Source organism: Phalangium opilio, unplaced genomic scaffold (genome assembly GCF_054372755.1).
Source record: "Phalangium opilio isolate 3A_F unplaced genomic scaffold, DU_Popi_V2 ptg000009l_1, whole genome shotgun sequence".
Taxonomy (NCBI): Eukaryota; Metazoa; Arthropoda; class Arachnida; order Opiliones; family Phalangiidae; genus Phalangium; species Phalangium opilio.
Window position 1 is genome coordinate 2,025,507 of NW_028324146.1, and position 26,229 is coordinate 2,051,735.

The 26,229-nt window shown below is 38.7% G+C and overlaps 3 protein-coding genes and 1 long non-coding RNA gene across 7 annotated transcripts; 3 read left to right on the plus strand and 1 right to left on the minus strand.

Annotated features, from left to right (window-relative positions):
• The first annotated feature begins 281 nt into the window (after positions 1–281).
• LOC149713092 (uncharacterized) lies at positions 282–4,665 on the plus strand. The gene is made up of 2 exons (XM_089845960.1): positions 282–511; positions 1,975–4,665. The coding sequence occupies exon 2, from the start codon at positions 1,992–1,994 to the stop codon at positions 3,297–3,299; it is 1,308 nt and encodes a 435-aa protein (XP_089702086.1). The 5' UTR covers positions 282–511; positions 1,975–1,991; the 3' UTR covers positions 3,300–4,665.
• A 2,677-nt stretch (positions 4,666–7,342) lies between these two features.
• Positions 7,343–11,048, plus strand: LOC149713093 (uncharacterized). Of its 2 annotated transcripts, XM_089845908.1 has the most exons (3): positions 7,368–7,474; positions 7,588–7,694; positions 8,605–11,048. In XM_089845908.1, exon 3 carries the CDS (start codon positions 9,166–9,168, stop codon positions 10,672–10,674), a length of 1,509 nt encoding a protein of 502 aa, XP_089702034.1. In that variant the 5' UTR covers positions 7,368–7,474; positions 7,588–7,694; positions 8,605–9,165; the 3' UTR covers positions 10,675–11,048. The 2 variants fall into 2 exon arrangements, with proteins under 2 accessions (XP_089702026.1, XP_089702034.1); XM_089845900.1 differs by lacking the exon at positions 7,588–7,694 and having other exon boundaries at positions 7,343–7,474.
• Positions 11,049–12,072: 1,024 nt separating this feature from the next.
• AspRS (aspartyl-tRNA synthetase) lies at positions 12,073–25,453 on the plus strand. Its single transcript, XM_089845854.1, has 12 exons — positions 12,073–12,233; positions 16,899–16,992; positions 17,080–17,260; positions 19,474–19,576; positions 19,659–19,836; positions 19,909–20,089; positions 20,894–21,245; positions 22,651–22,771; positions 22,862–22,942; positions 24,212–24,323; positions 24,462–24,533; positions 25,307–25,453. The coding sequence occupies exons 1-12, from the start codon at positions 12,205–12,207 to the stop codon at positions 25,396–25,398; spliced, it is 1,596 nt and encodes a 531-aa protein (XP_089701980.1). The 5' UTR covers positions 12,073–12,204; the 3' UTR covers positions 25,399–25,453.
• LOC149713095 (uncharacterized) lies at positions 13,852–15,406 on the minus strand. 3 transcript variants are annotated; one of them, XR_016370646.1, is made up of 5 exons: positions 15,164–15,406; positions 14,840–15,036; positions 14,720–14,758; positions 14,110–14,201; positions 13,852–14,041 (listed from the first exon to the last, which is right to left on the minus strand). It is a non-coding gene; the product is annotated as an uncharacterized LOC149713095 (long non-coding RNA). The 3 variants fall into 3 exon arrangements; XR_016370643.1 differs by having other exon boundaries at positions 14,840–15,089; positions 15,164–15,399; XR_016370648.1 differs by having other exon boundaries at positions 14,110–14,228; positions 14,840–15,089; positions 15,164–15,394.
• Positions 25,454–26,229: the final 776 nt, after the last annotated feature.

Below are 26,229 nucleotides of genomic sequence, written 5' to 3' on the forward strand. Positions count from 1 at the left end.
AGGACACACCTTAAAGTTTCGTTTCTTGCCCGCTGCTGGCGCGCAAATCAGCCTGCCAACTCAAAATGAGGGAAATGCCGTAGGTGGCGAGGTGATCGGACCTAATAAGAAGTTGGCTAACAGAGATGGTTCCGGATATGGTTAGAGTCCAATACTTCCCAGGATAAGAAGTCATCAACTTCTGGCTCTATGGCCAGTTTCATACTTCCTCTCCGAACTCCTGATAAAACGTTACAATCCATTACGAACGGTTATTCTTTTTGTCTCTTGAATGTACGAGTGTTTTAAAAAAGCGGCGTCGTTATCAGTTTCTGATATGAAAATAGTTTGATAAGCCAGAAATATTATAGAATAAAAGGTGCAGGCGGATTTTACTTCATTCGACTTGCCGCTTCAGTTTCAGACATTTGTAGCCATAAACGCGGATCCCAACTGCTCAGTCCTCCTCGTTAGTTACGGACCAATTCCCTCGCGTACACGCTCAGAGAATTGAATTCAATCAATTGAATATGTAAGTTAGTTTCGTATTAGAACTCTTCTTCTTGGAAATTGGGCTCTTTATCCCTACTGCTTTTACATGGAAATTTGTTTTCTCGCTATAGGATAGGCAACTCCCTATCTCCGACGGCAGCTTATTTTATATATGCTCTGTTCCAGCTTCGGTTGTCAGCACGCGCAAAGCTAAGTCTCTATGTTCGTGCTGACCAGAGACGAAAGAAATACTGATCAGGATCTAAAATCTCGAGATTTAAGTCCTGAAAATGGGTATTTCATTCGTCTCTTGTCAGCACGCAAAAAGCTACGTTACATAGAGACCTAATTTTGCCCGTCCTGACAACCTTAGCTGGAACAGAGTATATATCGATTAACCTGCCATCGAAGATAATTGAGTATCATTATTTATCCACGTCTTTACATTCTCAATTTCCCTCAGTTAAGTTCACCTCATCCCTAGCGTCAGAAGGGGATAATAGAAGAAGGATGACACGCTATATCCTCTTAATACTTTAGTTATGTAACGTCATTCTTCCCAAGCTCACCTTTTTTGTTTGCTCTTCCGCTCAACAAACTTCAGATAGGCATCGCACTGTGGGATTATATCTATAACTGCTTGGCAATAAATCCCCTGCAATCAACACACAAACCTCGTCTTAACGAGGGATAAAAATCCACAAGCGCCTTGGCAAATAGTTAAGCGCTAATAGAGTAATGACGAGGGAACTATTTATCGCGTATGTTATTCGGTTTAGTAACCTTGCTCCAAATGTTCCGATGTTGGGAAGAATGACGTTACATTTGTGGTACACTTCTCTCGAAGAGAAGTATTATAAACTTCTGCTATAGCGTGTGAAAAGCGTTGCTATCTTTCCTAACCTTTGTCCTTTGATATAGAACAGATGGAAATTATCAGCGACTATATTTCTCAACCTGATTAAGTATATAGAAAAAGTCAAGGTGATATAGAATACTTGAAACATTACACCTTCGGGCGCTAGCATCTAATTCCGTTAAACCTTGCTTTGGATTTTGAAATTGAGCTTGCTTTAATTACCAATTCGTAATGCCACGTACGTGCCTTGCAATTCTTCCCTTGCTTCTTTGCTAGTGTCGCAGTTTTTCTATCCAGAAAAGGAAATGAACTCGCAGAGATGGGTGGGTAAAAATGATTTTAAATACGTCACAGGCACCACGTAACGCCAAGATCCAAACACTTCGTTTCTTTGAACCACCTCTCTCCACGCTCACGTGCTTTTAAGTATTTCAAATCTTTTCACCCACCCAACGCTGTCTTATTTTGAGTCTCATTCATTAATTAAGGTCCAGATTTGTGAGCTCGCAAAATAAAATAATTGTCAAAATTGGCTAGTAACCTAATAATAATTTACAGCGTTAACGAATAAATATTTAGTTACTAATGTTTAAACAATCTTTACGATTTTTGCCTAATAACCTGTTTACACCGTTTCTGTTCAGAATAATTGTCCAAAAACATGTGGCGAATATTAGAATCATTTGGATGGACGTATTTGCACAAAGCTTCGCGTACTGGTGATTTGCAAAGAGTGCAATCTTTACTGGCAAGTGGGGAAGACCCCGACAAGAAGGATGAAGATGGTCTAACCGCTTTGATTTACGCTACATTAAATGGTCATTTCGAAGTGGTCAAATGCCTATTAGATATGGGAGCTGATGTTAACGAAGCCGATCAAGAAGGCCAAACAGCCTTATTCTACGCTACTTCTAATTGTAACAGCGATATAGTTAAATTATTGTTGGAAAGAAACGCGGACGTTGATAAAGCTTGTAACAACGGTGAGACACCACTATTCGTAGCTGCCAGTAATGGTTATTTGGAATTAGTGAAATTGTTACTCGAAAAAGGATGTCTAGTTGATAAGCCTCGTAATAACGGGAGTACACCTTTATTGGCCGCGTGTCGCGACGCTCATTTGGATGTAATTAAATTGTTGCTAGAAAACGACGCGGACATAAACGTTTCTGACAATAGCGGCTACAACGCGACGCAAACAGCGATGCTATGTAAAAAACCGGAAGTTGAAAAAATCTTATATATACACGCGAAGAAGTTGATGAAAAATCCTCCTGAAGGACTTGAAGCCAAACAAATAGAGAGAAACAAACGTATCGAGGAACGCGAATTAGAAGTAATCAAACGAAAGAAAGCTTTGCGGAGTTTAAACGAAGATGTTGAAGCAATACGGACTGAATCGAAAACCTTTCAGGAAGAAAGAAGCGAATCCGAAAAGAAGATGGTCGATGATATCGACGCGAAAAAGGATGAACGATCGAAATTAATATTTAAACTGAACTCCATTTATGGCAATGATAACGAAGATGGAAGTCCGAAAACTAGCGAGCAAATCGAGGTTGAAGAAATAGAAGCTTCCGAAGTGCTAGCGCAGATAATAAATAGAAACAAAAGCATCAGTGAGCTAATAAAAAAAATGAAGGAACTTCAAGATAAAAATGAGGAGAAAGCTAACGACTTGAAAAATCGTTGGGAAGATCTGATATCGAAAAGGCAAAAGGAAGTTAAGGAAATCAACGTCATCATTGACGAAATGCTTGACAGGGTACGACTACTGACTGATCCCGAGGGTAGTTGGCGGTCATCCGGTCGCGATGAGGAAGTTCCCACTTCAATACACGATCGATTCCACGAAATTCAGAAACTGCGCCACATGATCAAAGAACTAACTACGGAGGTCAACAGCATATATGAGTCAGTCAAGCGAAATGACGCTAGTTCCGCGCAACCGAACTCCAGCTTCGCTTGACAATAGACAAACATCTTTTTGACTCGACACAAATGAATACGATTCTAAAATTCAAGTGCTTTTGTTATACTTTTGGCCCTTTTGGAAACGGTTAACGATTTTTCCAGATGTTTATATCGGATTAATAAGTGATTTTGTTTCGAATTGGGTTACAGATACCTTACCATTCCCGCGATTTGTATGAAATAAAAATTTGTACTACACCTATGCAAAACCACAAATCAGCCTTAAAATTATTAGTGATTCAAAATTTCAAACGGATTCTAGTGAGGTTAGTATGGAATAAGGGTTCTCCGTTAACCAAAGTGTTACCAAAAACTTTGTGAGTCAAGGCTTGAAGTTCAGTTTCATTTAATGCTATGCTCACGGACGATTTGACCAAAGAATAGAGAAAGACGGAGAGAGAATCAGTATAGGCAGCAAGGATCCATGCGTGGTGAAAACGGGGGGTAAATCTACGGTACACCGCGGCGCCTGAGCGCAGCTTTCTCGCGCACAGTTGTCGTAGGGGATGACAGCGATAAGGCGAGGAGGTCAATCCCCCCATGAGCAAAGGATGTGCCTGCTAAAACTAAACGTACCGAATATTGTTTTTACTACCCCCGTATTTTCCCATTTTTTGGGCGGATTTTATAAAGCGCGTTTCCACCTCCCTCTCTCTCTCTCTCTCTCTCTCTCTCTCTCTCTCTCTCTCCTCTTTGTTCTATATAACTAAAAGGAAAAAACAAGGGGGTAAAACTTTGCCTTCCCTCTCCCTTTCTGGCGCCTGCGCAGAGACGGCTATGGGCCAACCCCCTTGTATGTCCCTACTCTAATGGTTTTCTACACCGAAGAGGCTTAGAGCTTATTTAGTGAAACACGTATCATAACGAAGCGATTCATAATGAACTTTACTGTTTATTAAAATTAAACACTGATAAAATATTGAAATATTTGGAAATTTAATGCGGTTGCTTCTAATTTTCAAAGGAATGAATTATTTTGACTTTACAATTTAAATTTTATTTCCTTAGAATGTAAAAAATATAAAAACACCAGTGTTCAACCAAATCTTTAAAGGGAGGGTGAAGTGAAAAATCAAGTGAATTTTTTATTGATTCTGCTACTAATTATAAGGCCATTCTGCATAATGAAACATCCAGGAAATATCTCCGAATGATTTTAAAGTTCAAATTTGGTTCAGATTTTATGGATATTTTGAAATAAGGACCTCCGACCCATACTGCTATTTTATTCTTTAGGAACCTTGCCTCCGACCAATCTCGTAACGCCTCACCTTCTTGTAACAAAATTCTCGTGGCACGCTCCGTGCCGAATGAAATTTAAAAGAGGGCTTTGTAATTAAATAAATTTTCCAGGTTATTTACTTCGAATTATGAATTATTTACATTGGTAAGGATTTCCGGTCCAAGGTAAGCTAAGCCAAAAATAAATTTTTTATCACGAGTAACTTAACAAGAAAACACAATGAAGTACGTTAAAGCAGTTTGCTTCCGAATCTTGACTTTCATCAATCATGCACCTTGTTGTTTGTCAAAATTTTCCTAAAAGAGACCCTGGTAAGGCATAGCTAATTGATATAAACGCCAAGCTGTAATATCGTTTTAGATTTGCCAGATACTTGAGTAAATCCCGTTTTGCGTTTTCACGCAATTTGGCATTATGGCAATGAGTAGTGTCTGGTCATACGTAATGTTACTAAGTTACTTATGGTCGAATTGATTAAAGAGGACTCTATAATTCGTTAATTTGCGTAGATTTCGAGCCCTGCTTATTTGTAACCTTATTTAGTTTAATTGGATAGGGAGCGCGGCTTCTAAGGCAAAAAAGTCCTCCTAGCATCCTCGGCGTTTTGGGAAGATCGTAAATTGAAATTGTAATCGGAGCCTCCGAAATGAACTAGGCCCATGCGTGTCGCGAAGCGAGAATATTTTTTTAACCAATTTAGTTCGCCGTGGTTTTACGCTTGGGGGCGCTTATAGTACCGTAAAATAAACAAAGTTCAACCCCGTGACCCTGTCGACTGCTTAAGTATTTGGGCCAAGGTCGCGGATTGTAAGTATACGTTTTTATTACTCTTACTGAATTATTTGAATTGAAATAATTTATTTTGTTGTCATCAATACAATCTAACCGAAAGATTCAATAAAAAGTGAATAACTCCAAAAACATTTACGTTAATTTTAGGATGAAACTTTTCTGTATCATAAAAATTTTATGACTGACCCCAAAAATATTAACGATAATTTAAGGAAGACCCTCGTACACATATATGGTGAAAATATTTTCCTTAACAAACTGGATATTTCCCCACATAAAATTTGACATGCATGGGCCTAGTTCATTTCGGAGGCTCCGTTGTAATGCACGAAAACGTCGACAATGCCATGGAGGAAACCAGGAGAGTCGACTTAATGCTTAGGCCTAAGATAACCGATTTTCGTACGGAAAAACGGGGATATCAATATTGGGGAAACTAGTCCCTCGCCTCCCGCACATCTAATTATGTTCCGTAAGAAAACTAGAGGCCGCTAGAAGCTCTAGCTTCTGCAACGCTTCTACCATGCCTATACCGGACGGTAACGGAAACTGCCAGAGTCGACTCTCCTGGTTTGCTCAATGACAATGCCCTTGCGTCTTGAAAATAGAAGCTATAGGGAGCTAACAACTGGCTAGGGGAAGAGATAGTCTGAATGTCACGCAGCCTCCTCTGGTTGGCATTTTTGCGCGCAGAATACTGTTGCCAACCTTTAGGGGAGAGATGAAACTCCAGTAAGAGATAGAAGGGTGTGACGTTTCAGGGTCAGAACTTAGCTCCCTATTTGATGAAAACTAACTTCTAATTTTAAATGGCACAACCTGGCAGCACTTAAAATAGTTGAAATAATGGGTACGTTCAGTAACGAAAATCTCAAAGAAATCGCTGTTTTCTTGATGTTTGGGTGATGGGCTCGAGACGTCACAGTGACGTAAAAGGTTGTTGAACGGAAAAGTCACATTTTGAAGTTAGCGCTGTTTTCGAAAATGGGGTTGGGGAAACGTCTTACTGGCCCTCAAAACGTTACGAAGCGCAAATGGTTCTTGTCCACTATTAACGAGCTCGCAATTAATGAAATTGTTTAAGAAAATTATGTCCATTTGAATGGTAGAAGTAGTTTTGTAAAGAAAACTAATACAATTACTGTTGAAATAGCATTATTGGAATTTAATTTTTAAATCCCGCGCACAACAGTCAAGCGCTACGTCACGCCATCAAAAAAACCATATCCATTAGTTGGTTTTTCTGATGAGCAAGCGCTGAGCATCATGACGTCAAAACCGGAAACGCGAAAAAGCGTACAGTAGTGAAAATCTGGCATCGCTTAGTAAGCGCTGTCATCAAAGAGGGTTACTGAACGTACCCAATGTCTTAGTGGTCTCATGGACCACTGACCCCCTCCGATTTAATTTTTAAACTGGACCAGGAAATTTTTAAACTGGTCATTTGCCCTGTGCCACCGCCTTATTTCCCACGGACCTACGATCATTTACAGGGCCGGAAATAAGATAAAATTCTTATAAGACATGTTTCCACTGTCCAGTGACCTCCTGTTTGACTTGAAATTTTATAGGACATTGTCCACTGGAGTGTGCAAAAACTGTATCGCATCTCCCTAGTCAAGCTATCAAAACTTGGGAAAAATTTACTGGTCAAACTGTCCAGTGGCCCCTTTAGTTTTTAACAAACTTATGGAACATTTTAAAATTTTATTGGATAATGTCCGGTGTCCTGTGCTTATTTCTGGCCCTCCTCATTTATTGATTTTCAGGGCCGGAAATAAGCACAGGACACTGGACATTGTCCAATAAAATTTTAAAATGTCCCATAATTTTTTTAAAAACTAAGGGGGTCACTGGACATTTTGACCAATAAATTTTCCATAGATTTGATAGCTTAACTATGAGGATGCGACACTATTTATGCACACGCCAGTGGACAATGTCCAATAAATTTTCCAGTCAAATAGGGGGTCACTGGACACATGTCCTATAAGAATTTTTCCGGCCCTGATTGATTTTATCATTTTACACGTCGTCTGCTGGGCTATCTGCTTTCATAACTTCGCCACGCCGGTAATAAGACGAGTCCCAAAACGATGATGGCCTCGTGCATACCCTAGAGGTTCAAATTAAAGGTGATTTCAATGTTATTCTTCTCCTCAAAGATTCGAAGGCATATAGACTTAGTCCTTTTAGTAGAAACAATCAAGTTTAGTTTCACTAAAGGCAGTTTTTGCCGTTCCCCCAGTGTTGCAACGCCGTTGGTGAGCCAAGAGATTGCAGAGAGAAAAGCTAGCAGTAATGAATGAATATACAAAATGAAAACGGGGACAATTACAAGGGTCTCTTAATTAGGTATCTATAGTCTGCAAACGAGACTAGGTTGGGCACTGGCATAGACATATAAAGAAGTATATAGTGTTATATGTCTATGTGCACTGGCATCACAGACTCACAGTAGGACGACCATGCTTTAGAGGCCAACATAATAGAGAGTTTAAGACATGGATAAAGAATGCGCGTGCGGAAATTTGTTTTCACGCTATAGGATAGGCAACTCCCTATCTCGAACGACCGCTTATTCTGTATATACTCTGTAACAATATCGGTTGTCACCACGCGCAAAGCTAGGTCTCGATGTAATCCAGCCTTGCGCATGGTGACAAGAGACAAAAAACTTCAGGATCTTCAGGATTTAAAATCGTTTAAAATATCCTGAAGTTTTTTGTCTCTTGTCACCATGCGCAAGGCTGGATTACATCGAGACCTAGCTTTGCGCGTGGTGACAACCGATATTGTTACAGAGTATATACAGAATAAGCTGTCGCTCGAGATAGGGAGTTGCCTATCCTGTAGAGTGAAAACAAATTTCCGCACGCGCATTCTTTATCCATGGTTTAAGAGATTAACTGAAAAAAACCAGATTGGTTACTTGTAGCCAAATTACAGAAAACGTCTTGTTACTTTGAGATTGTCTGCTTTTACCTAGGCGAATGCGATACATATTTTTCCAAGCTACATGCAGTTCCTTTAGAGCTTAGCTGCCAAATTTAGTTACTCATAAAGCCGCTAACTAGTCCTCCACTTAAATAATTAATGATTGCTGTACTGGCCGTTAACTAGAATTTGGAGCAAGTGGACAGAGATTAAACTCGCCCTCAAATATCCAAGTTTTCGCTCAGTCTTTAATTCATCGATAGGAGCTATTAAAATTTATCTGCGATAAGAGTTTCATTATTCAAAAATTGTCATCAACCCTTTTCAGATTGGGCAACTCACATATCAAAATACTCTCAACCAAAGAATCTTTTCATCGTGCAATGAGGATCTTCCCTTGAAATTCGATATTTTTAACTATTCTACCCAAAGACTGGATCATTTAAAGAACCATATTGTAGCTCACAGTGACGAGTGTCCATTCAAGCGCGACATTTGTGAAAACCTTAAAGGGACGCGTCGTGACTCGCAGTCCATTCACTTACAAACATCGTAGACGAAGACGGAGGGGGTACAGTACCGAGCGTCCATTCAATATTTCAGAGCACCGTAGTCGTAGTAGTGACAGTTTGAAGGAACACATTGCCACACCAAGTGATGAAAGCCCATTAATTTGCGATTTTTGCAATTACTCAAAGAAGGGATTGTTTAGAGAGACATATCGCGTCTCATAGTGAGGAGCGTCCTTTTAAATGCCATATTTGCAAACACCGTACTCGAAGTCGTACCCATTTAATGGACCACGTCGCCACTCACAGTAACGAGCGTCCATTCAAACGCGATATTTTGCGAACACCGTACACGAAGAAGACGGGATTTAAAAGTACACATGGCGACTCATAGTGACGAGCGTCCATTCAAATGCGATATTTGCGAACACCGTAGCCGAAGTCGTGCCCATTTAATGGAACACGTCGTGACTCACAGTAACGAGCGTCCATTCAAATGCAATGTTTGTGAACACAGTACGCGAAGACTGGGGGATTTAAAAATACACATGATGACTCATAGTGACGACCGTCCATTCAAATGCGATATTTGCAGTTACTCTACTCGAAGAAGGTGTAATTTAAAAGTACACATGATGACTCATAGTGACGAGCGTCCATTCAAATGCGATATTTGCGAACACCGTAGCCGAAGTCGTGCCCATTTAATGGAGCACGTCGCTACTCACAGTAATGAGCGTCCATTCAAATGCGATATGTGCGAATACCGTGCAAGAAGACGGAGGGATTTAAAAGCACACATGATGACTCATAGTGACGAGCGTCCATTCAAATGCGATACATGCGAACATCGTACTCGAACCCAGAGGGATTTAAAAGCACACATGATGATTCATAGTGACGAGCGTCCGTTTGAGTGTCATTTTTGTAACTTCGCAGCCAAGACAAAGAAAACTCTAATAAGACACTTTTCTAGACTTCATCCTTCAAAGTTAGGAACTAATCGAAAAATTACAAAAAATATCTCATCCAAATTTAAATCTAAATATGATAAATCAAATTTCCATCTAAAATGTCGATTTTGTGGAAAACTTTACAAACTTGGCGGGTACTTAATTTTTCACGAAAAGATCTGTCGAAAAGTCAACAGCGAAGTCGTTACGAAAGATAATTCAACCGTAGCAAATCAGGCAAACACCGAAAGATCATCTTCGAATTCGAATGAATTTAGAGCACCTGATACTGCAATTGAGCATGCAACAAAATTGAGACAAGTTTGTTCGGAGCCAGTTCCAAATGGTTCAACAACTATTGAAGTTGACAACTCGAACGATGGTCATTCTGAATCAGATCCTGATGAACCCGGAAATTCGAGAGCGTTTAATATTTGCAGATCGGAAAAAATTGGTTTAAAATCAGATCAAATGACTTCATCAAATGCGTGGCCTCCCATTTGCAAATTTAATACTGGAAATGTACGCCAAAAATCTGAAGAAATGAAGAATGGCGAATCCTCCGAAAACTTATCAAATGATAATTTTACTTCAGCGTTTGACTTGAACTGTATTAAATTAGAAAACGATACTGATGAGTTTCTTCCAGTAATCGAAGCAATTCAGGTTTCAGATTCCGATGTATCGAAGCGGGAATTAGGGGAAGTGGAAGAACCAATGAATCACGTGAAGGTTGAGTTGGATTTTGGCGACAATGGATCTATTGACTGTGACAATAATTTTAATGACAAACATTTCATTGGTGCTAGAAAATGTTCAATTATTTTGAGGAAATTGGAAGATTTGGGGAATTATCACGGGTGTTATTACGTGAGAATGAAAGAGCCTCCTTATTTATACGAGGTTGTTAAAGTTAATTTGAACCCTGTCGTGTAATTACGATTTACAACGTAATAACCAGAAGTCTTCCAACTACTACTAGATTAAAGAAAAAGGTCACCTTTTTTAAAACCTTTACAAAATCTCAAATGTTACACTATGAGGCGTGTATTCTTTAACTTTCCAAATAGACAAATAATAAAGCAATAGCGCCATCACGTGACCATAAATAGCCAAATTGCGTGAAATGTCACAGTTATAAAAACGCAATGGCGCCTCATATCTTTCCGTTTTTACAATGGTTTTATATTTTAATTAACTAAAATTAATTCAGAAATACAAACTACTAGAAAATTGTTTCATGATTTTTAACTAACACGCAAAAGTTGTGGTCTTTTCCTTTAAGAAATAAATTACAGTATGTGCCTTCATTTTATTTTACATAATGAATGTAATTTCAATTATATAATAAATCTACTATTGCGTTTAAGCCAGGGGATTGATTTTTTTTTACCTCTCCGAGTGACGATGACGTCAAGGAGAGGTATTACACTGGACGTGTCTGTGTTCGCAGACTCGCAGTTGGCAAATCGGAGCAAACGTGTTCGCATAGAGCAATTTTTGGCTTCTAGTCCTATCGTTAGGATTACGAGAAACGTCTAGCCTCCCAATGGTAGGGCTTCCCCCAATGGTTCACGCAATTGTGGGTTTTGTTATAATTTTTTTGTAAATCAATCGCCTTATATCCCCTAAATTTCCAAAAATTGTTAAAGAGGCATACGCTTGAATTCAAACGTCAACAGTAGCTATCTTTAACTAGAATTAAGGTAAATTAATGACGATTAAAATAATTAATATCAATTATATTTATGTAAATATTCAAAAAATAACCTCTTAATTGTGGCTCGACTCGGAGAGGTTTATTTTGGTTTCCCAACTTGTTGATATTAATTATTTAAATCGTCATTAATTTAGGTAGAATAAGCTGTCATTCAAGATAGGGAGTTGCCTATCCTATAGCGTGAAAAAAGTTTCCGCACGCGCATTCTTTATCCATGGTACTGGTATGAATGTACGATCTGAGACTGTCAGGGGTCAGCATAGAGGTTCTTAATAGTGTTCTAATGTCTATGGGGGTCAGCGTCCACGACTCGCGTGATCCAGGAGGCTATGCAACAGCCGCTGCCTACGTTAATCAAGGCCAGTGCGCGGCACCGATTTTTATTTTTAGTTTGGCAATTTAAGTTGCCAAATTCTCTCACCTGAGGCGCTTTTAGCTGGACTTAAATAATTTGAAATGTTCATTTTCTCGCGCTTCGAATTTTAAATACTCATTTTCGCGCGTTTCGGTCCAGCTATCAATGAAATCTCGCGGAAAAATAGGGAGAAAATACGAAGTCGCGTTTCTTAAAAGTCGCCCCCTTCGAAACTACCGCGCACAGGCCTTGATTAACGTAGGCAACGCAACGCAACAGCCTACGTACGTGTACTGCTGCGTGTTCCGAACTTTCGGCTTCAAACTTTCAGGCTGCTTCAACGTCTTCAACTTCGAATTTCTCCTACTGATTGACTGAACCTACAATAAGCATGTCAAAAACTGACGATTTACCCGAAAGGTTAGTTATTTTTAATTTTCAGAAGATCGAAATTCAGTTTTCTAATTAAATGCAACCAATATGATCTTAAGCCTTGGTGCATGAGCCCAAGATACACAGTCTACACCCCCTCTCTACCGCCACTAGTCTTAACTAGTGGCGGTAGAGAGGGGGTGTAGACTTATTCTGTGTAAGGTGATGAAATCCCTAGTGGAAAAAATGATTGGAAACCAATTGGGAAAACGCAGTTCAGAAACCAATTGGGAACCAATAGGAAACCAATAGTGTTTTCGTCACATTTCCGATAGGATATACCAATTACTGACCGATAAGATTGACCAATTACCGACCGATAAGATTGACCAATTACCGACCGATAAGATTGACCAATTACCGACCGATAAGATTGACCAATTACCGACCGATAAGATCGACCAATTACCGACCGATAAGATTTACCAATTACCGACCCATTAGAATGACCAATTACCGACCCATAAGACTGACCAATTACCGACCCATAAGACTGACCAATTACCGACCCATTAGAATGACCAATTACCGACCCATTAGAATGACCAATTACCGACCCATAAGACTGACCAATTACCGACCCATAAGACTGACCAATTACCGACCCATAAGACTGACCAATTACCGACCCATAAGACTGACCAATTACCGACCCATAAGACTGACCAATTACCGACCCATAGGCTCACACAGAACATATGAAAATTAATTAATAATATGGCGAACAAACTAATTACTAGGCATGTGCGAGTACTCGAAAAGGTTCGAGTACTCGATCGAGCTTCGAGCCGAGTACTCGGCTCGAAGCTCGATAAGCGATTTTTGAAAAGCTCGATACGTTTTCGAGCCTTGACCCAAAGCTCGATTAAAGCTCGATAGCCAAAATTGAGTTCCCAACCATCTCTCAAAAACCCTGGATGCGCGAAATACTACTTTTTCGATCTGCGCAGGGGTTTATGTAAGCTTAATTCTTATTGGCTTTTGAAATGGTGTGACACAGAACCAGGTCCGATAAATAAGACGACTTTTGATTGGCTCTTATAGTTTGAGTTTGAGTTATTCGTAGCATGAACCATCAATATAGAAAGTTCATGCTCTGTTCGTAGCATGCATGATAAACATGATGCCAGACAAAGAAATTATTTCATCATCCTACGTTAGCCGCGTTGTTGGAGGAAATTGGCGCCATTTTTCCCGCCGAAAACAAGTATCAAATAATCAAACAGTCTTTAGTTTTTTAAAAACTTAAGGCTGTTTGATACTTGTTTTTATTTACTTTCGTGATACTGTCTTAGCAAACTTAGCTTAAGGTTAATGCCAATTAGTTCCTTCTGAAACAAGCTAGAATAATCAAAAGTCGTCTTATCTAAAAAGAAGAACATTCTTAAGGCTCGAAATCCGATTTTTCACTAACTTGAAAGCTCGATAAGGCTCGAAACCCAATTTTTGACTAAACCTTAAAGCTCGAGAGCTCGATAAGAAAATCAAAGCTCGGCTCGAAGCTCGATAAGAAAAATTTTCAAGGCTCAAGCTCGGCTCGAAACTGAAAATTCAGGGCTCGCACACCCCTACTAATTACCACAGGCTCCACAATACTAATAAAACCTTCACAATTGAAATATTTTATTTTAAAAAGGAATTTTTTTTTTTTTTTTGGTTTTTTCAATTTGGCGCGGCAATAATTTTTTTTCGCAAATCGGAAATTTTTTGGGTCAGGGCGTGGTTCACTGCCTTAGCCGCCATCTCCTGGGCAGACTGATCTTTCCCCTTTTTCTTGGCGTAGTAGCGAACACTACCTGCAATAATAACAGTTACTATTGTATGATTGATACAAATTTTTAAGCTTTCATTTTTTTAAACTTACTCTTAATAGCCGAAACCTTTTGTGGAGTAAGAGATGGCCTCGCTTCTAACGCCTTAGTTGCCTCGCTTCTAACGCCTTAGTTTTTTTTGAACCTATTTGACGATGTTCCTGTCAAGCTTCTATAATGAAACTCCCCGTTAGATTTATTTGGAACACTTAGGATTGTGCAAAAGAGTTCAATTCATTTACACCTTATAACACTTTGTACATTCTGACATTTCAATATGAATTTGTGAGAAACTGAGAATGACACAAAAGCCTCCCAAAAAAAGCACACACACACCCACACCCACACTTGAAACATTAACATTAAAAATATGGCACAAGCAAAATGGTTTCAATCCACTTTTTTAATCTACAGAGTTTTTGAAAAACTATATGTTAAAGGGAGGGTAAGCGCGTTATGTAGGGGTGGAGCCTTTAATAAGCTTCTCTCTTGCATTTTGATGGAAGATAAAATTCAGAGAGAAGCTTACTATTTTTGACTTGTATATGGATTTAAAAAACAAGTAATTTGATCTAAACAGATCCATGATAATTATGATGTGGAACTCATAATTTTTCCAAAGACCTATTCGCTTTTAAGAATTTAAGAGAAAAAATATCATACTTTTACTGCGCATCTCCTCGTCATCACTAGACATATCATCTGGTAACAATTTAAGAGTTAATTTATTAGAAATTGAGACTATATAGGGAAGTCTACTCTTGTGTGTTAGAAGAAACTTACCGTAATTTACTCTCACTAACCCACCATCTCTCATCATCCCTTGGGGCTCATGATCTCTTATGCCTTTGACTATCTCTTGAGGTTCATTATCACTAATCATCGTTTTACGTTCATCACTAATCATCGTCAATATAACTTATCAAAAATGTCTCGTTCATTTATAATGAATACGTTTCTAAAGGATATCCACCACTTTTCTAAAGGTAAAAACTACTTTTATGTCGTTTTAGAGATTCTACAAATTCAAACTCTGAAAACAAGGGCCAAGGCTTAGCGAGTAGCAGTACTTTAGAAGCTTCAAAAACGTGATAAAGTTGTTCTTACCATTAGAAAATTGCTGAATATCCTTTAGAAACCTATTTGGAGCAAGATTTAATCGGATTTCATGAATTAGTTCCAATAATAACGCTGAAATTGAGTCGAGTTGAGTTTATCGAGCGTTGTAGCGGGCTAAACCTTGACCAGAGAAACGAGCATGGCCATGGAGGAAGGATACGAGCTATGGGCTCTATAGGAGAGCCTGGAGGGGCCAACTAATAGGCGCGCGAGAAGCCAAAAAGGGTCACGGTGGCGCCGCCAGACGGCGAGTAAAGTAACTAAAGTTTTAATAAAAATTCAAAACCATGTCAAGAACAACAAATCGAAACATGTGGTTAATAATTGATTGCATCGCTCCTAACTCCAAAAATAATAAAGGAAATGCTAGAGATTTGTCTTTTTTCCGATTTCCCAAAAATACCTGTTTTTTCACACGTTATAGAGCCATAATTTGTTTGAACTTTAGTTACTTTACTCGCCGTCTGGCGGCGCCACCGTGACCCTTTTTGGCTTCTCGCGCGCCTACTAGTTGGCCTCTCCTATAGAGTCCAATAGAGTTCCCTGTTGGAAACCAATTGGAAATGAAAAGAGTTCCCTGTTGGAAACCAATTGGAAATGAAAAGGACTTTAATTTGAAAACATGACCAATACATGTCCAATAGAGTTCCCTATTGGAAACCTATTGGGAATTAAAAGGAACTTAATTTGAAAACATGACCAATACATGTCCAATAGAGTTCCCTATTGGAAACCTATTGGGAATTAAAAGGAACTTAATTTGAAAACATGACCAATACATGTCCAATAGAGTTCCCTATTGGAAACCTATTGGGAATTAAAAGGAACTTAATTTGAAAACATGCCCAATACATGTCCAATAGAGTTCCCTATTGGAAACCTATTGGGAATTAAAAGGAAGTTAATTTGAAAACATGACCAATACATGTCCAATAGAGTTCCCTATTGGAAACCTATTGGGAATTAAAAGGACCTTAATTTGCAAAAATGACCAATACATGTCCAATAGAGTTCCCTATTGGAAACCTATTGGATATGTAATGGTCTTGAAATGGCAAGAAACCCCAATTCATTCCCAATAGAATTTCCAATCGGATGGTTATCGGAATGAAATGGACTTCTATTGGCAGATCATTTCCTATAGGTCGCCAATAGAAATCTTCAAACACCAATAGGATCGAATTTGTCACCGATTGGTTTCCAATCATTTTTTCCACTAGATTAATCTGTGCTTTAAATTGGCACATGCCCAAACCATGGATAAAGAATGCGCGTGAGGAAATTAGTTTTCACGCTATAGGATAGGCAACTCCCTATCTCGAACGACAGCTTATTCTTTATATACTCTGTTACAACATCGGTTGTCAGCACGCGCAAAGCTAGGTCTCCATGTAACCTAGCTTTGTACGTGCTGTCAAGAGACAAAAAACTTCAGGATCTTCAGGATTTAAAATCGTTTAAAATATCCTCAGGTTTTTTTGTCTCTTGTCAGCACGCACAAGGCTAGATTACATGGAGACCTAGCTTTGCGCGTGCTGACAACCGATGTTGTAACAGAGTATATAAAGAATAAGCTGTCGTTCGAGATAGGGAGTTGCCTATCCTGTAGAGTGAAAACAAATTTCCGCACGCGCATTCTTTATCCATGCCCAAACGGTATCACACCACATGTCGTGTAGTGTTTCCTTATAAAGTCTCTAAACTAAGTTAAATGTTAATAAAGTGAAGAGGCGAAAACAATCTCGAAGAAAGGTTTAAAAAAACAAGCGAAAGAAGCGGAAAAAGCGGCCAAAAAAGCTGATAGAAAAAATCAAAATGTGTGTTACGTTAAGTATAAATTTTTCAGTTGAAAAATCACTGTTTGTCTGTTTTCGAATGAATATCGCTAATTTTGAAAATCACAGGTTAAAGCTGAATTGGAAAGTGAAGCGGAAGATTGTTCAAAAGGAAAGTACGGAACTAGGCCCATGTTGCAAAGTCAAGACAAACCATCTATAGTGCTTCGTAAAGTTAATGAATTAACAACTAAACTGGAAAATCAGTTAATTTGGGTAAGGGGACGACTTCATACAAGCAGAGCAAAAGGTAGGATATGTATATAAATAAGTTTGGAGCTGTCCCATATTCACCTATAAGTTTGGAGCTGTCCCATATTCACCTCTTAAGTTTGGAGGTGTCCCATATTCGCCTATAAGTTTGGAGGTGTCCCATATTCACCTATAAGTTTGGAGCTGTCCCATATTCACCTATAAGTTTGGAGCTGTCCCATATTCACCTCTTAAGTTTGGAGGTGTCCCATATTCGCCTATAAGTTTGGAGGTGTCCCATATGCGCCTTTAAGTTTGGAGGTGTCCCATATGCGCCTTTAAGTTTGGAGCTGTCCCATATGCGCCTTTAAGTTTGGAGGTGTCCCATATGCGCCTTTAAGTTTGGAGGTGTCCCATATGCGCCTTTAAGTTTGGAGCTGTCCCATATGCGCCTTTAAGTTTGGAGCTGTCCCATATGCGCCTTTAAGTTTGGAGCTGTCCCATATGCGCCTTTAAGTTTGGAGCTGTCCCATATGCGCCTTTAAGTTTGGAGCTGTCCCATATGCGCCTTTAAGTTTGGAGCTGTCCCATATGCGCCTTTAAGTTTGGAGGTGTCCCATATGCGCCTTTAAGTTTGGAGGTGTCCCATATGCGCCTTTAAGTTTGGAGCTGTCCCATATGCGCCTTTAAGTTTGGAGGTGTCCCATATGCGCCTTTAAGTTTGGAGCTGTCCCATATGCGCCTTTAAGTTTGGAGCTGTCCCATATGCGCCTATAAGTTTGGAGTTGTCCCATATTCGCCTTAAGTTTGGAGCTGTCCCATATTCACCTATAAGTTTGGAGTTGTCCCATATTCGCCTTAAGTTTGGAGCTGTCCCATATTCACCTATAAGTTTGGAGTTGTCCCATATTCGCCTATAAGTTTGGAGGTGTCCCATATGCGCCTTTAAGTTTGGAGGTGTCCCATATGCGCCTTTAAGTTTGGAGGTGTCCCATATTCACCTCTTAAGTTTGGAGGTGTCCCATATTCACCTCTTAAGTTTGGAGGTGTCCCATATTCGCCTATAAGTTTGGAGGTGTCCCATATTCACCTATAAGTTTGGAGCTGTCCCATATTCACCTATAAGTTTGGAGCTGTCCCATATTCACCTCTTAAGTTTGGAGCTGTCCCATATTCACCTATAAGTTTGGAGTTGTCCCATATGCGCCTTTAAGTTTGGAGGTGTCCCATATGCGCCTTTAAGTTTGGAGCTGTCCCATATGCGCCTTTAAGTTTGGAGCTGTCCCATATGCGCCTTTAAGTTTGGAGCTGTCCCATATGCGCCTTTAAGTTTGGAGCTGTCCCATATGCGCCTTTAAGTTTGGAGCTGTCCCATATGCGCCTTTAAGTTTGGAGCTGTCCCATATGCGCCTTTAAGTTTGGAGGTGTCCCATATGCGCCTTTAAGTTTGGAGGTGTCCCATATGCGCCTTTAAGTTTGGAGCTGTCCCATATGCGCCTTTAAGTTTGGAGGTGTCCCATATGCGCCTTTAAGTTTGGAGCTGTCCCATATGCGCCTTTAAGTTTGGAGCTGTCCCATATGCGCCTATAAGTTTGGAGTTGTCCCATATTCGCCTTAAGTTTGGAGCTGTCCCATATTCACCTATAAGTTTGGAGTTGTCCCATATTCGCCTTAAGTTTGGAGCTGTCCCATATTCACCTATAAGTTTGGAGTTGTCCCATATTCGCCTATAAGTTTGGAGGTGTCCCATATGCGCCTTTAAGTTTGGAGGTGTCCCATATGCGCCTTTAAGTTTGGAGGTGTCCCATATGCGCCTTTAAGTTTGGAGGTGTCCCATATGCGCCTTTAAGTTTGGAGCTGTCCCATATTCGCCTATAAGTTTGGAGCTGTCCCATATTCGCCTATAAGTTTGGAGCTGTCCCATATTCGCCTATAAGTTTGGAGTTGTCCCATATTCGCCTATAAGTTTGGAGTTGTCCCATATTCGCCTATAAGTTTGGAGTTGTCCCATATTCGCCTTAAGTTTGGAGCTGTCCCATATTCACCTATAGGTTTGGAGCTATCCCATATTCACCTTTAAGTTGGGAAATAAAAATATCCTTTATTTTTGGACCTGTTCATCTACAATTAAATAAAATATCCCACAAAATCTTATGATTGTATTTAATTATAATTTTATAAAAAATATCCCTCAAAATCCTATATTTTGGGATCTATCCTATATTTCCCGATATATCTTGTCATTATTGATATATTTAATGACTTTCATAGGAAAACAATGCTTTTTTGTTCTACGTCAACAACATTACACTGTTCAATGTCTTCTCTCTGTTTCTGAATCAGTTAGCAAACATATGCTGAAGTTTATTGCAGCGTAAGAATATTAATATTATCAATCTGAAACAATTTAAGAAAAAACATTGCGCGGAAATTTTTGATTATTTTCTTATTAAAAGGGCAACGAAAGAATCAATTATCGACGTTCAAGGAGTTTTAAGATCATCACCAATTAAAATTGAGAGTTGTAGCCAACATGACGTTGAACTTCATGTCGAACAGTTTTTCGTTGTAAGTGCCTCCGAAGCTAGACTCCCCTTACAAATCGAGGATGCTGCCAGACCTGATTCCGAAGAGGTAAGGAAGCTGTCCTATATTGTCCTATAATTTCATGAAAAGTCCTATTAAATATACCGTAATTAATTTTAGCAAACGGAAGGTCTTAAGATTCACGTCAATCAAGATACTCGATTGGATAACCGCGTACTTGATCTGAGAACGCCAGCGAATCAAGCCATATTTCGTTTGCAAGGAGGTGTTTGCCATTTATTTCGAGAGAGTTTGTCTAAAAACGGATTTGTCGAGATTCACACGCCAAAGATTATACCTGGTGCGTTACATTTTAATTTTGTTAGAATTGGGAATTTAGAAATAGGCCAAAAGGTCAGGCTCAAGTCTGGGAGTTTAGAAAGAGGCCAAAGGGTCAGGCTCAAGGCAGGGGATTTAGAAATAGGCCAAAGGGTCAGGCTCAAGGCTGGGAATTTAGAAATAGGCCAAAGGGTCAGGCTCAAGGCTGGGAATTTAGAAAGAGGCCAAAGGGTCTGGCTCAAGGCTGGGAATTTAGAAATGGGCCAAAGGGTCGGGCTCAAGGCTGGGAATTTAGAAATGGGCCAAAGGTCGTGCTCAAGGCTGGGAATTTAGAAAGAGGCCAAAGGGTCGGGCTCAAGGCATGGAATTTAGAAATGGGCCAAAGGTCGGGCTCAAGGCAGGGAATTTAGAAAGAGGCCAAAGGGTCGGGCTCAAGGCAGGGAATTTAGAAATGGGCCAAAGGTCGGGCTCAAGGCTGGGAATTTAGAAAGAGGCCAAAGGGAAAGGCTCAAGGCTGGGAATTTAGAAAGAGGCCAAAGGGTAAGGCTCAAGGCTGGGAATTTAGAAAGAGGTCAAAGGGTAAGGCTCAAGGCTGGGAATTTAGAAAGAGGTCAAAGGGTAAGGCTCAAGGCAGGGAATTTAGAAAGAGGCCAAAAGGTCAGGCGCTGGCAGAGAATTTAGAAAAAGGAAGTCAAATAAGGTTAGGGTCAAGTTGAGGAAAGGTCAGAGTCAAGTCAAGGAATTCATAAATACCCAATAAAAGTCGGAGTCGAAATGGGAAATTTAGTGTCTATTTTCACCTACCATTAGTTTCATGTCTTTGCAGCTGCGAGTGAGGGCGGGGCGAACGTTTTTGAAGTGACGTACTTCAAGGGAAGCGCTTATTTGGCCCAATCTCCGCAATTGTATAAACAAATGGCAATTGCTGCTGATTTTGGTAAGGTTTTCACAATCGGAGCCGTGTTCCGCGCGGAAGATTCCAACACTCATCGGCATCTTTGCGAGTTTGTCGGATTGGATTTGGAAATGGCGTTTAATTACCATTATCACGAAGTTGTTGATGTCATTGGAGAAATGTTTGTGGAAATTTTTAAGGGTCTTCAAACAAAGTACGCTGATGAAATAGCTGCCGTTTATGCTCAGTATCCCGCTGAACCATTTAAATTCTTGGAACCAAGGTAAGAGAAATTTATTAGAAACAACAATGAAAATTTAGAGAGACCTGTTGTCGTATAGTTCCTATGAATTCCTATGTACGTATAGTTTTATAAAGTGTCCCATCAATTTCTCTGTTTTTGAACATCATATCACCTATAATTTAAATTTTATAAAATGTGCCACGCAAATTTTGTTAACAAGAAGGCAGGGCGTTATCCGATTGGTTGGATGTGCTAATTTCAAAATTCTGAAACTAATTTGAATTTTCTAAAATTATTTGGAGATATTTCCTTATATTATTCAAAAGTTGGGGAATTTTCCTATAGTTTTACCATAAGTTTATAAGATATGTTCCACAAGTATGACACTACTTATACTTAATTCGTAATGTTAGAGACTTACAGCTTGAGCTAGTTCGAGAACGACTCAAGCGAGAACTTACTACACTCGGATAATTTTGTAGTACTTCATCTTCCTATTTAGTCTGTACTAAGCCTTTGACAGCGCCTCACCAGGCGTCGCTTTACGAGAATCTATGACCTACGTCACTTCATGACAAGCTCCAGTTTGTAACCACTGACCAAAAGTAATATAATATAATATACCCAGGGTTCATAAAACTTTTGGAAAACAAATTTCCCTGAGATTTCCAAGTTTTTTTCCCATATACTTCCCTGAGTTTTCCAGGTTTTTCCCGTATATGGAGTATCCTATTGGGAAATTGTTAACTAAGGAGGGAGGGGGGGCAAATAAGACTATAACATACTCAAAGGACATCCCCATATCTCTAATGTAACCAGAGTTTAGTGTAATGTTAATCCTATGGAGGGTATGTTTTGTTGAACATTTTGCTTAATTACTCGTCCCCTGTTTATCTTAACCCCAAGTTTTTAGTATGGTTGGATGGTGGCAAATAGGACTATAACATACTCAAAGGACATCCCCGTATCTCTAATATAGCCAGAGTTATGAGCCTCGACCATAGTTTTGTATAATGTTAAGACTATGGAGGGGGTGTGTTCACGAACATTTTGCTTAATTATTCGGCCCCTGTTTGACGCAAATTTTCCTGATTTCCCTGAATTTTACTAAAAATTTTAATTTTCCCTGAGGTTTCCCTGAGGTCTTTGTCAACTATTTATTTCCCTGATTTTTCCAGGTTTTCCCTGTTTTCCAGGTTTGTATGAACCCTGTATACCGTAGGGAGGTTTATTATATTACTTTTGCAGTGACAAACTTACGGAACATATCTTATGAACTCACGCTTAAACTCACTATAGTTGATCAATCAGACAATCAAATTCTAATCAAAAGGCGAACACGTATCTAATTTCTCATATGGCCTTAAATTGGTGTTAAATTTCTGATACGGATATTATTTTGTATAAACTAATGCTAATTACGTCTGATTAATTCTGGGTTTAGCTTGCGTTTAGAATTTCCCGAGGCTGTAGAAATGCTGAGAGAAGCTGGAATTGAAATGGGTGATGAAGATGACCTCAGCACGCCAAATGAAAAATTCCTTGGGAAACTAGTCAAAGCCAAAGTAGGTTAGCTTCCCTACATATCGACCCCAATAAATGTATTTAGATATATTCTGATCGGATTGTAATATGTTTATAATATTTATTTATAGTATGACACTGATTTCTATATCTTGGATAAATACCCATTGGCTGTCAGGCCATTTTACACCATGCCTGATCCTCATAGCGAGGTTAGTTCAAACATAAGCATCGTAATAACAATAAGTAGAATCAAATGTGGATGATAGGGAAAGTATGACAATGGCCATAGAGCCTGCGTTAAAAAACGCGGACATCAAAGTTTCGCCAATAACTATTTAGTTTACTAGTGACTGATGGACTTGCAAACTCGCGACTGAAAGTAGTTCAGACCTTTATGCTCCTTGGTTTAACCATAGGCCACTCGATCACGCGCATCACGACGCAAGCTGCCCGCGCTATAGCTAAATTACCGAGATTTGTTTTAAACGTATCTAGTTTTATGTGTTCTTCTATTGCTTCGATAACCTTACTTAAATCCATATTATACCTTCAAATACCTTTTAAAACATTACCAGCTACTCTGTCCTGACTACAAACACAAATCTAGGAAGTTCTAGCATACACAATAGCAGACAACGGTAACAGCGTAACCGCGAATTAACACAAGACCTATTTTAAGGGAGTGAACAGGCCCAGTATAGCTACGCCAATAAAACGGTCAACTACGGCGAAACTCTGATGACTCGCGACTTTTGGCCATTTTCATACTTTTCCCCTCATCCACTTTTGGTAGAATTATAATATAATTCACGCTGTTACAAAAACTGTTCAAAGTAAAGTAGGTTTTAAGGGCCAGTTTAGTCGAAAATATTCTATGACACTGTTTACAGATTTATGATTTGAGTGTTTTACACGTGAACCCTTAATAGGGTTGCCACGGGTCAGGGAAAACCTGGAAAAGTCAGGGAATTCAAAAAGGGCCGAAAAGTCAGGGAATTTGATTTTAGTGGGTAAAATTTCTGGGGATAAGTCTTTATTGAAAGAGTAATGAAAGTTTCTCCTCATCCTCTCTTAACACAGAGTGAACTCTAGAGCAATCCTTAAAAATGCTGTCTAGAATTGTTCTTGTAAAGTAAATGCCTTTAAAAAATCTCTTAGACTGTTATTTATAGTTAAAATGTTTCTTATTCATTTTGGTGCAACAAATACATTGGAAAACTTAATGTAGATCGAGTTTATTTCATTATAAGCACTTAAAACGTGCTGTAAACATTCACACTTTCGGCCTAAAAAGGTCAGGGAAAATCTCAGAAAAAGATCAGGGAAAACCTTTAAAAGTCAGGGAATTTGGTTTTGAAAATTCCGTGGCAACCCTGCTTAAATTTAATGGGGTACTAACATGGAAATTCACCATTTTATTTTGGATTAAAATGTTTCACTGATAGAATTTCCTCTTGATTGTTTATTTATTTCTTTAGAAATATTCAAACTCTTATGACATGTTTATGAGAGGTGAGGAAATATTATCAGGAGCTCAGCGAATTCACGATCCTGATTTCTTGGCCCTGAGAGCCACTAAACATGGCATTAGTAAGTTTTATTATATTCCTGAATCGAAAACCCCCATCTAGATACGAAAAAAAAAATCAATGTTCATATCAACCTCCCTTTAACTGCAGTTTAATTTTCAATATATTAGAATTAAAGAAAATAATTCTTAATTTCCAGATTTGGAAACAATTAAAAGCTACATTGACTCTTTCCGATACGGAGCGCCACCACATGCTGGTGGAGGAATTGGTAAACACTCCTATTCTAAATTACAGTTTTTCAAATCATTATCAAAACTTAACTAAAAATTATCCATGAATTGTTTTATTATAAGTTTTCGAAGTTTTAAAAGTTCCTGTTTTAAGCCTAACACTAATAGGAACCTTTAACCAATTAAACGCGATTATCTTTTAGCAAAAAAGTTGCGCACTGCGATTTCGCGGTCACTAATTGGTCACTTAGCTCGTTAACTTTTAAAACTAATTTAATATCTATAAAATGTGAAGAAATATTATTCGAATGTTTTCATGATGATTTTAACGTTCATACTTCATTGTCAAAATCATTCGAAGAAAATCATAGTTTTCGCGTCATTTCATTCTCCCTTTAATGTCAAACATTTCATTCTCCCTTTAATGTCAAACATTTCATTCTCCCTTTAATGTCAAACATTTCATTCTCCCTTTAATGTCAAACATTTCATCCTCCCTTTAATGTCAAACATTTCATTCTCTCTTTAATGTCAAACATTTCATTCTCTCTTTTAATGTCAAACATTTCATTCTCTCTTTAATGTCAAACATTTCATTCTCCCTTTAATGTCAAACATTTCATTCTCCCTTTAATGTCAATTTTTTTTATTTTAGGTTTTCGCGCCATTTCATTCTCTCTTTAATGTGAAAATTTTTAATTTATGTCAAACATTTCATTCTCCCTTTAGTGTCAAATTTTTAATTTAAATTTTAGGTTTTCGCGCCATTTCATTCTCTCTTTAATGTGAAAATTTTTAATTTATATTTTAGGTTTGGAGCGAGTAACTATGCTCTATTTAGGATTGGATAATATTAGAAAAACATCCATGTTTCCTCGGGACCCGAAACGTCTTACTCCATAAATTAAACTTTGTTTCAACTCTTTTTGGCTTAAAAAGATTAAAAGATATCAAATTACCCGCCTCTCGTCTCTTTTAATTTATTTAATCAATACTTTTAATCTCAAATAGCGACATCTAGCGGCCGAAACTGGGTTAGGAAATGCTTAATATGACCCCGCTCTTTATAAAGGTATTTTAAAACAGGTTAGGTCACTGGGAACTGTAAGTAAAAATATTATAGAGTTAAGTAAACATACAAAACGAGTTTTGCTTATAATTTTATGGATTTAATTTTAATGTTAAATTAACTTAAATATGCATGAAAAATTAATTCAAATGAGGCTTCAACTTTAATGCAAATGAGGCATCAAATTTACTGTAAATGAGGCATTAACTTTAATTAGCTTTATTCCTGATCAGCGCCACCTACCCATAGCGGCGACTTTGAGAACTACTGTAATCGGCAAGCCAATCAGATGTCGCTAAAATCTGGGGACGTCACTGACGGACACTCTCGGGGTCTTACCAAAAATGACATCACCAGATTTTAGCGACATCTGGTTGGCTTGCCGATTACAGTAGTTCTCAAAGTCGCCGCTATGGGTAGGTGGCGCTGATCAGGAATAAAGCTAATTGAAATGAGGCATTAACTTTCATGCAAATGAGGCGTTAACATGTAGTAGTGTTTATTGTACCACCAACAAAGCAAAGCATACAGGTGTCCCATAGCATTTATTAGATGTTTGATATAATTTAATACCGTCAGAAGCGTCTTAAGACTAAAGTATACAAAGCTAGTTTCGGCATTGAAGAAATATTTGCCTCTGTAATACAAAAATCACGCGAAATTGC